Below are 11083 nucleotides of genomic sequence, written 5' to 3' on the forward strand. Positions count from 1 at the left end.
ACTGTATAAAAATGTTTCTTCTACTCCTAACAATTCATAAAAAATTAATAACGACCACATGGTGGTGTAGAGCTGCATCTACAGCACACACCTATGCCCTGTATCTAAAGCCCTGACGTCTGCTATGTATGTACAGCATTGATCTCTTCCCTGTATCTACAGATTCACCAAAATATGATAAATAATAACAGCCTCAGAGGTGTTTTAACTTCATTTCAAAGAGTCTGCTGCCTCCTGCATTTAGCCACTGCTGGTGCTATAGGAGCGCAAGCTGCCACCGCTTTCCTGTTTGGCTGCCACCTCCAGCACGCTGCTGTTGTATGTACAGTGTATTTTTTGTGTATCGTATTGTGCTCTCCTGTCCACTTGGACTCCAGAAACCCTGATCACAATAATGAAATGAAGATTGTTTTCCAATTTTGTTACAATTTCCCCACACGGTTTCTGGTAGCCTATTGGGCGGCTTAGGCACAAATATACATTTATTACAATAATAATATCAAGGTTACTATTAGGTCATACAGGATTAAACATTATTTAAAATAGGAACACATAATACAGGAAGGAGTGAATTTGTGATCAAGAAGAAACTTTACAACATGTTCTGGTTTACTGTCCAAAATGTGTTGCTGAGGGAAGGGAACTGATACTGAAGCTGAAAGAAATAAAGCTGAGCTTTGACTTATGAGATCTTCTACAAAGAAGTTCTGGGGAGAAGTGTTTTATCTCTATTCGCTTCAATATCTCAACTTAATAGAAATAATATAACTTTATTTGTCCTCATCTTCTGTTATTTATTAGTAGTATTAGTGAATGTATAGTCAGATTCCCGATACACACTCCATAACAGTTGGTGGCGCTAATGCTCCATAACGTTGTTTGCCAGCCGCCATTAAACACCACGAAGAAGAAGCACAGTAACAACGTGTCCCGTTGTCGTGCTGAGAAAGTTTGTGTGACATCCACAGTAATGAGCCATCCGAGCCTCCGTATGTCCGGATAAAGCTGTCTGAATGGACTTTGTGCTGTTCACCGTTTTTCGGAATGTTTTACCGCTGACTCATCTCCCGGTAGCCTACAAAGCTGATTGTGTGAAAATGTGTAAAGTCCAAATGCTGAGAGCGTTGGTGAAGCAGCGACTAACTGCGGCTGCTGAAGAGATATTTGGGCTGTTTGAAAGAACGATAGCAGAGTACGAGGAGGAACTTTGTCGTTCAAAAGAGGAGAACGAGCGACAACGGAAACTACTGGACGCTGTTTTCAACCCTCAACTTCGGTTACACAGAGCAGGTTGGTTCACTGTACTGCTTCTTCTCTCACTGTTCACACTCTGAGCTGGAAGTAGTATTCACAGCCTTTACTGCAGTAACAGGATGATCAGCACAATGGACTCAAAGGAAAAGTAGTGATAGTGCAGGAACAGGTTGGACTATTATATCTGATGGATCAATATTACTGCTGCATTCATGTGGATGTAGATGTTGAACTACTTTATATACTGTTGCTACTTTAATCTACAGCAGTGACGATGCATTTTCCTGCTCATCCAGGAGGGTTTTTAAATAGTTTGTTTAGAATTAGGAGAATTTTCTCCACCCATAAAGTAATAAATGTGTTCCTCGTCAACTAGTCATTGAACAACATTAAGTTCATTTATTCCAACACAGTGTAACGTCACACAGTCTGGTTGTTCAATCACTTCCAACTTCACTGAAACTGATCCAGGAACTGGTTACATAAATGCATTACATTTTTCCTCCCCTTTGTTACTTCCCGAGCCAAGATGATGTACTTAAAGCATTGTATATTTCATATGAGTATTTTTACATTAGTGTCATCTTCTTCTGCCTCCTGTATTTCACATACAAGTGGCAGCCCCTTTGGGATCCTCTCAAATGTGACGCTGGCATAGGTCGCCCTGTTAGCATTTCATACGGGGTAAGGTGGGCATTCTCATACTCATTAGTGCAAGTGGCAACGCAGTCACTCTGTCCATCTTAGTTTCCCTGCAGATTTTCAACGCTCCATGAGCTCTTTCCACTAGACCTTGTGATTGGGGATGGGACACACTTCCCAGCTTATGTTTGATTCTTAGTGTTTGATATCTTCCTTATTACAGCATTGTCAAAATTAGTTATCAGAACTATTTTCCAATTTTATACAGTTTTGTTACCGTTATGGTATCAGGCTTTGTTGTTGTTTTCGTTGTTTTTTATTTGTAAAGGTTTTACTTTGCTTTTAGGCTATCTGATGTTAGGCTCTATGCAGATTTCACATGATTGTATATGTATTTTTTTAACTGTAGCAACCGTCTATGGAGACCACCACATGTTTTGTAACACTTTCACTACTTTCCCCCTTTCAACATGGTAAATACCATGCGCAACAACAAACAACTGTGGTACCAAAGCTGCATGTGCCACCAACAACCCTGTGGCTGACCAAAACCGACCAGTGGAGCAGTCTTTAACAACTCCAACTCAACCAGAGTTGTTTCTCCTCTGCAGAGGCAGTCGACTGTACCTCAGCCAGGGCACGCATTGAAATGGTGCTATCGTCATCCTTAACCGTTAAAAAAAAGCTAAAGCCCTAAGTTCTGCTGCTTGTGCTAAAAGGGAAGTATACAGCGTCTGCGACAGCAATGTTTCAAATTCTAACATGTCTGCTGTTGGTGCAACAACAGCGTTCCCTTTCACCAACAATAAAAGTTGTGCTCCTGGCAGTGATTCGGCTAAAAGATCCCTTCAGGTCTTTAGATACGCCTCCGAAACTGCCACACAATCATATGGAGTTCCATCATGTAGGAGGTTTGAATGCTTGACACCATAGTATGGTGATTTCCGGGGCTGAGAGGATGATGTTGTACCCTGTGCATTGTGCATATGTTTTTTTTACAAAGTTTGGTGCAAGAAGCGCATGTAGTGCATGATTTGTGTACAAAAATACCTCATGTCCCATAGTAATGGTTGACGCTTTGTAATAAGCATAATCTTGATTCGTAAGTGCAGGAGCAGTTGGATAAATCACCTTTAAGTTGAGCAGATGCCTGCCATGCATTCCATTGCAAATGTGTAGTTTTGTTTAGCACTGAGGTTTTGATTAAGTCTTACATTGCTTTTGATCAAAAGTGTAGTCAGATAGCCATGGGCAGCTGTAACCTGTCATTTCCAGTTGTTAGATGGCGGTTCGCGGGTCACTGAGTATATCAAAATGTCATCTACGTACTGTAACACAGTTAACTCTGTCTAATTCTCACAAATCTGTCTGCAATCAATTAAAAATTGATGGCGACTGATTGTTGCCTTGTGGCAGACGAGTGTACTCTTTTCCACAGGAAAATATGGAGATATTGCAGCACATCACAATAGCTTCCAACAGGTCTGATATTGTACTTGTAATTTCTGTGATTTCTTGAAATGTCAGTGGCTATTGTTTCTTTCATGGTAAAAGTATGTTAGGTTTGAGTCGGATGAGTACTTGGCCTGCTGACGTCATGAGCCCCACATCTGCGGCATGCTTTGTTCATAGGTTTCTGGCTGTTGGATACAGGATGATCTGGAACAAGTGCGGTCAGATTGCTTGCGCTGTCATCCAGTCCCTCCAGAAAAGGCGATTATGCGATTGCATAGTTCAATGCATAATCAGCCAAAGTCCGCATATTTATGCGAGGGCCGCATTTTTTCAAATACGCTGCACTTTCGCCGCATAAATTGCAGATTTACGCGCAAAATATGAGGGGGGGTTAGGGGTTCTCAACCTTTTGCAAGCTGTGGGGTATTGCACAAAAGTAGGATAAAGAAATCCAGGACAAGTGAGCAAGCGCGGCTTGACTTAGCCTGCTCGGCACATCCTGGCTTAATTGGTTGCACGTTTGCCGAGCCAGGATTAAAAAGTGCGGCTATGTTAAGCCAGGTGTAGATAGTCGGGATAAGTGCGTGTTCACGGCATACTGAAATAGACCTCGCAATCGCCCACAGAATCACCGATGGGAACATGGATAAGAGTCGCGCTTCATATTTCACGGCCACTAAACAACAGCTCCTGATGGAGTTCTATGAAGAGGTGGAAGATATAAGAAAAAAGGCAATACCAATGCTAAAATTAAAGAAAGAGAGAAAGCCTGGCAGACAATAGCGGACCGGCTTAATGCTTAAGTAGTCCAAAACTGTACAATGAATAAACAGTGCTCCACTGGAACTGTCATAATTAGGATCCAATTAAAGGACTAAAGGAGATACTTTAAGTCCACTAATCAACTGTTGTACACTTTGCTTTAAATGTGGCAAGTAGAGGTGCATGTTACTCAGAAAATATAAAGTATGATTAAGTGCAAATAATTATCCACAATGTGTGTCATTTAATTTATTTTTATCTATTTTATCTTTCTATCCTTCATAAAGAACAAACTTGTCTGGCCATAAAAGGACCTGGCAGCAAGTTAAAGTTAAATACAAGAACATTTTGCAGGCTGGTAAGTGACTCTAAAGTAGATAACAGTGAACAAATGAGGTGAATAGATTAGGTGTCTGCTGACATGTTAAATGTCTGTATGATTGTAGCAGTTAAAAAAAAGCCCATAGAACTGTCACAGGGGGCGGCCCACCAAGCCAGAATATGTGCAGCAAATGGTTCCTTTATTGAGGTTCTCTGCATCCCCAACAGAATAAAGGAAGCTCCCACTTGCAAAACATCTCAATGTACCACAGACCATCTGTGGTACATTGAGAGCATGGCTTCCTGCCGTCTGGTGCTGTATTTTTGGACCCAGCAGCCTACATAAATATCTTAGTTCATCACCTGAGAATCTGTATCTCTCAATGAGATAGTCATCTCCAACGGCCAATGGGTCTGACCTGTCCCAGAAGACTCTTTCATGACTAAATGCTCGTCTGAGGATTAGGGCTTCCTCATCCAGTACATCCTCCAAGAAAGGGCAAGCCATTATAAAGAGGGAACAGGTGTGATGTAGTAGGCTTATCATCTGCATTTTTTACAGAAGCTTGCAGGTAGGCGATGTTAATGTGAGACCTGAGCCTGCTTTTGCCTTGTGTGAAGGCGTCCACTCTGTCTGCGAGGATCAAAATATGAGTTTCGCGGCCTTGCAAAGACAGGTTGAGGCCATTCAAGCAGTCTTCATTAGCATAGCAATACAATATATATGTAATATTTTAATGCAGGATAATTAAAATGATGCAACATACTTAGAAAGACCATGGACATGCTGTAAAACACATTAATTAGCATCAGTGATAAAGTCTGCAAGGCTGGGGAACATGTCACAGTTCCCTCAACTGATGCGGCCAGTTTTTGTGTGAAGGCGTCCACTCTGTCTGCGAGGAGCAAAATATGAGTTTCGCGGCCTTGCAAAGACAGGTTGAGTGAAATATATCGACCAAGTAGGACAGAGAAAAAAACCACTTCACCTCCTCTCGCAGCTCATACAACCGCTGTACGCGCAAGCAGCTAGGCCACGCTCACGGCCCATCATTGCCCGCGCACCATCCGTGCATAGGCCACCGCATCGGTCCCAAGTCAAACCATTTTCACGGATAAAAATATCAAGGACATTGAAGATGGCTTCTCCTGTAGTGTGCGACTGAAGAGGCCGGCAAAACAGGACATCCTCCTCAATGGCCTTGCCCCGCAGATACCTGACATAGGTGAGGAGCTGTGCCTGCCCAGCAATATCAGTGGATTCGTCCAGCTGCAGCGCGTAGTAAGGACTCTTTTTTTATGAACTATCAGTTGCTCTCTGATATCATTAGACATGTCTGAAATTCTCCTAGCGACTGTGTCATTGGACAGTGGTACTGCACCGAGTTTGGCTGCTGCACTATTTCCTATCATTATTCTGCATGTCTTGCGTGGCCGGAAAAAAAATAGTCTCGGCAATTGTATTCGGTTTACCCAGATTACCTATTATTTTGGCCACTACATACGATGCCTCCAAACACTGTTTAGACACAGTGCTGTGCACTGAAATGGTTGCCTGTTGCTGATGGAGGCCATCAAGCTTTCTTTTGAAATATTCAGCCGGTTTATCCTTAATGCCAGCATGCCTTGTTTCGAGGTGCCTTTTTAGTTTGCAGGGCTTCATGCTGTCGTTTGCCAGCACCTCGACACACACGACACACTGAGGTCTCAGATCAGCCGTGACTGTAACCCAAACTGCTTCATCGTAACCTCGAAGCTTTTTGCAGCTGGTGGTGCGTCGGTTGCCTTGTTGGTCCTCACTAGAAATCTCTCCATTTTTGTTTGGTTTTGAAATAATTTGGATGTGGATTAGTTGTGTTTTCAATAAAGTTTAGGCTATGATGTAACGATGTGTGCGTGTGTGTTGCTATGTTGAGAGACTAGTGTCGGGGGCTAATCAGTCGGGACATAGGCACGATCTTTAATACAACGAACAAAATAATGATTTTGCAGGCAATGCAGATTTTATTTTAAGACTTAACGATTGTAGTCCTTTGTCTGTGTGTGTGTGTGTGTGTGTGTGTGTGTGTGTGTGTGTGTGTGTGTGTCTTAGCCGCGTGGGTATTGCAACACGGTGAAAAAGGCAGAGGGGTAGTTAGTGCACTGCCTAGCAGTTAAAAAATTACTGGCTAGGGCTGAGATGGGGATAATCTTTAAAAAGACTGGGATTAGTCTTTAAAAAGACTGGGTTTTGAAGTATAGGCCTAAGTAAATTGATATCGAGATTGATAACAGTTAGACTAGCGAGAGCTGGCACAAGCGAACTTGGCAAGAGACTAGACTAGAGTGAATGGAGCTATGTGAGTCAAATGCAGTGATTTATTTTTGTGTGAGTGAGTGAAAAAACATTTACATTTACACCCCGCTCTGTAAGGCAGGGCGGAAACGGCAGCGGCCATGCACATGCGTGATTCATTTGCAGCCTGGAGGCGGAGTGGTGTCTCTGCTCTGACTGCAGGCTGGGACTGCTGTGCAAGGCTAATGAGAGACTGACCGCCTGTGAGTGCTTTTGGACAGGTGAGGGGCTCACAGCAGCACCCGCTGCTCGTTGCACAGTAACTGCAGAGTGATACGTGCTTTCAAGTCAGAGTCTCCAAACACCACAAAAGTCTCCAATAACACCAGTAAAAGTCGCTAGATTTGTCGCCAGTCGCTTTTGACAAAAAAAATTCTCCAGGAGGATGATTTGTTTGTGTGTTATAATAGTCCAACCATTTCGATATTTTCTCCTCCCATCCTGTAGCCTACTCCCCCCCACCCACCGGTTGAGAACCACTGTCTTAGCAGAAAGTTGAAAAATGTTGCGTTTACTTCACACAAGAGCAGCCATTTTACCCTGTTGCCATGGGAACGTTATGAAGTGATGTAATTACGCGAAGTGAACATCATCGACCCCGCGATGAAGCCATAATGAAGCCCGCAAATCAGTCTCATTTGCTGGAGATGGAGGAGGGGGAGGAGATGGACGCTGAGGGAGAGGGGATGGAGGATGAGGATGGCGAATGATTGGCCAGTGTTAGGGTACGCAGTTATAGTTTTCATTTTCACAGTGGACTGTTGTAGTTTCATTCAGGAGTTGATGCAACTTTACAGTCGTAAGATTGCACTTTTTTGTTACCAGTGGGTTAAATCATACTAGTTTCAAAAACCTTACAGTTGTATATTAGCAGTATGAAAATTTATGTTACAGTAAGAGATTGCACTTTGTGCATTGGAAGCACTTATTTTAACAGAAGATGTCTGTTTAGTATAGCTACCCCTGTAAAACAGGAAGCACACATTTTATTTTTTTATATTTTATTTATTCATTTTTACAGAAGTTGTAGCATATTCCTTTTGTAAAGCTACAGAACTTGTTTGACTCATCAATGTTTTGTAAGTTTGAGGCATGTGTTTAATAAGGTCTGATATTTAACAAGATGAGAACTTAAATATTCCCAGCACTTTCCAGTGTTTCCTCTAGGATTTTTTTTAGCAGTGGGGGCAGAGGCCCGTCCTAATAGTCATAACACATCTGATGCCTCACTCCCCAGGAGACAGCCCTGGTCTTTGGAATATGCTTAGCTCATGGCACAATGAATAACAACTCTCCTACCTAGTGTGAGACAACCAGAGTGTGAATACATGAGGGTTAACATTGATGAACATAAAATATTATACTGTAAGCCTGTAAAATTAAACATAAAATAGCACAACGTAATATAGTTTGCTGCATGTTCGCAGAACCTTATTTCTGAATGCATTTTCCAACTACACCACCATGTTGACCCTTTACTGTCCTCCAACTTTCCCTTGCTGTGGCAGCAGACCGCACCATTAAAAGTTGAAGAATCTTCTGCCTTGTTCAGAAGAAACTCTGATCCTTTTAATCATTGCTTACTTTCCACAAAGTCTTCTGCTGATAATCCTCGTGAGACCTTGTCAACAGATTTCAACTTGGTTCCAATGTGTTTCCACTGAATGACATCTTCAGCCTGATGAGGATCCCACAGTTATCCAGTCTGGATTTAACAGAAAGTGGTGGTTTTCCGTAATGTCTATCTTTGTGTTTACTGTGTCCTGCAGACGTCCAGCAGCTGTTGGTGATTAAAGAAGAGGTTCCCCCTGAGCAGCAGCAGGAGTGGAGACCCAGTCTGGACCTTGAGGACCCAGAGCCCCCACACATTAAAGAGGAACAGGAGGAAGTCAGGACCAGTCAGGAGGGAGAACAGCTTCAAGGGTTCACCTTCACTTCTGTCCCTGTGAAGAGTGAACATGATGATGATGAAGAGAAATCTCAGTCCTCACAGCTTCCTCAAAGACAAACTGAACAGATGGAAACAGATGATGGAGAGGACTGTGGAGGCCCAGAGCCAGCCAGAAACTCATATCCAGATGAACATTCACAGCCTGATGAAAGCTTTAGTCTAAAGACTAATCTGCAGTTACACATGAGAACTCACACAGGTGAGAAACCATTCAGCTGCTCAGTGTGTAGTAAAAGCTTTAGTGTAAAGACTAATCTGCGGTTACACATGAGAACTCACACTGGTGAGAAACCGTTCAGCTGCTCAGTGTGTAGTAAAAGTTTTAGTGTAAAGACTAATCTGCGGTTACACATGAGAACTCACACTGGTGAGAAACCATTCAGCTGCTCAGTGTGTGATAAAAGCTTCAATCATAAGAGTGCTCTGCAGACACATATGAGAAGTCATACTGGTGAGAAACCATTCAGCTGCTCAGTGTGCGATAAAAGCTTTGGATATAGGAGTACCCTGCAGTCACACATGAGAACTCACACAGGTGAGAAACCATTCAGCTGCTCAGTGTGTAGTAAAAGCTTTAGTGTTAAGACTAATCTGCGGTTACACATGAGAATTCACACCGGTGAGAAACCGTTCAGCTGCTCAATGTGTGATAAAAGCTTTGGACAAAAGAGTCATCTGCAGTTACACATGAGAAGTCACACGGGTGAGAAACCATTCAGCTGCTCAGTGTGTAGTAAAAGCTTTACTGTAAAGACTAATCTGCGATTACACATGAGAATTCACACTGGTGAGAAACCATTCAGCTGCTCAGTGTGTGATAAAAGCTTTGGACATAAGAGTAATCTGCAGTTGCACATGAGAACTCACACAGGTGAGAAACCATTCAGCTGCTCAGGGTGTCATAAAAGCTTCCATTTAAAGCGTATTCTGCAGTTACACATGAGAACTCACACTGGTGAGAAACCTTTCAGCTGCTCAGTATGCCAACAAAACTTCATTAAAAAGAGTTCTCTAGAGGACCACATGACAACTCACACATTCAGCTCAGTCTGCAGTTAAAGCTTCTGTATTAAAAGTGCTATGCAGAGACACATGAGAACTCACACAAGAGAGAAGCAGGAAATTAAGAATCCTGTTCAGCTGTTACAGGCTAGAAACTAGACATCAGAGATGCACCATGACATCAGAACAACAGTGTCTGGCGGCTAGGTCTGTAACTATTCTGAATCAGAGTGAGTGATAACAATGGAAAACAACTTTCCCCTGCCCGGCTTACAGGATCGCTGGCTAACAACTCAGCAAGGGTTTACTAATTCCTCCAGGAACCACTACACCACTGAACATAGTGGGCATAAATAGCTGCACACAGTTTAACTGTGTTCATGACTAAGCACTGGACTGCTTAACTTTTGTAAATGTAATGTATTGATCTTGTTTTATTATTGTGATTTTGTTATGGTTTATGTTAGGTTACTGTGTTACTCATGTTCTACACTGCTATGGTGATTTTAGTTAAATGTTATGTTCCACACAGAAACAGTCTCTGTCCAACTACATCACCTCGGCTTTAACTTGCCACTGTTCATATAAGATCACCTCAGCCTTTAACACAACCACACACAGCAGAGAGGACCTTTAAAAACTAAAACTTTTTTTAAGAAGGGTTTGTGATTCGTCTGACGTCTGAAAATACACCCAAAGTCGGTGGTGATTGAATACTGCGTTCAAGCAATATGTTGGGGTTTTATTAATGACCACATGGTGGAGATATTGTAGGTAGAATTTTATGAAATGTTACACATACGTGCAATGTGGTTGTATGTACAAAAATCCCAAATTTGTTTGCCTGTTAATTGCATTTGGCTATGCCTTCTAAAGTAACAATTGGAGGCAACCCATAAGTGTAATTTATATTACTCAAATAAATAGTATGCAGCACTTGCTTCTGTCCTGTATTCGTCCTGTCCGCTGTAATTAAGTATCATTGTGAAACTATTGTTGGAATTGTAAAAAGTTCTGTTTGGATTTATGTACAACATTCTCAAATTTGTTTGCAGTTCAATTCAGCATTAAAATATGTTAAGTCAATCCGTGTATCATTCGTTCTTTTCATATTCAATTGAAATTGCAAAATGGAAAAACGGTTTGTTATTTCCTTATTTGTTTATGAATCTGATATCAAAAACCAAATAACGGTTAATTTTTTTGTACTTTCGATTTATTGCTTAGATCAAAAAGAGGATATTAAATAACGGGCCCCGGATTGATTTTGATTTTGATATTTAATTTTTGCGCTTTGTATGAACCGGAATTTATTGTCTTGTTAGCTTGATTCACTTCTTCAGTTTAACTAATGTTAGCCT

At 41.8% G+C, this 11083-nt stretch overlaps 1 protein-coding gene across 5 annotated transcripts in view; it reads left to right on the forward strand.

The window, feature by feature from the left end:
• The window catches only part of LOC127357990 (gastrula zinc finger protein XlCGF57.1-like), a 30120-nt gene extending 19436 nt beyond the window's left edge, over positions 1 to 10684 (forward strand). For 2 of the 5 annotated variants that reach the window (XM_051390725.1, XM_051390736.1), the window contains one exon: positions 9692 to 10684. In XM_051390725.1, the coding sequence (XP_051246685.1) occupies positions 9692 to 9779 (88 nt within the window). In that variant the 3' untranslated portion in view covers positions 9780 to 10684. Of the gene's footprint in view, positions 1 to 933; positions 1291 to 8538 lie in introns of those variants that run through there. The other 3 variants (XM_051390727.1, XR_007882332.1, XM_051390730.1) reach the window with 3 other exon arrangements.
• The last annotated feature ends 399 nt before the right edge of the window (positions 10685 to 11083 follow it).

This window comes from Dicentrarchus labrax, unplaced genomic scaffold (genome assembly GCF_905237075.1).
Source record: "Dicentrarchus labrax unplaced genomic scaffold, dlabrax2021, whole genome shotgun sequence".
NCBI lineage: Eukaryota > Metazoa > Chordata > Actinopteri > Moronidae > Dicentrarchus > Dicentrarchus labrax.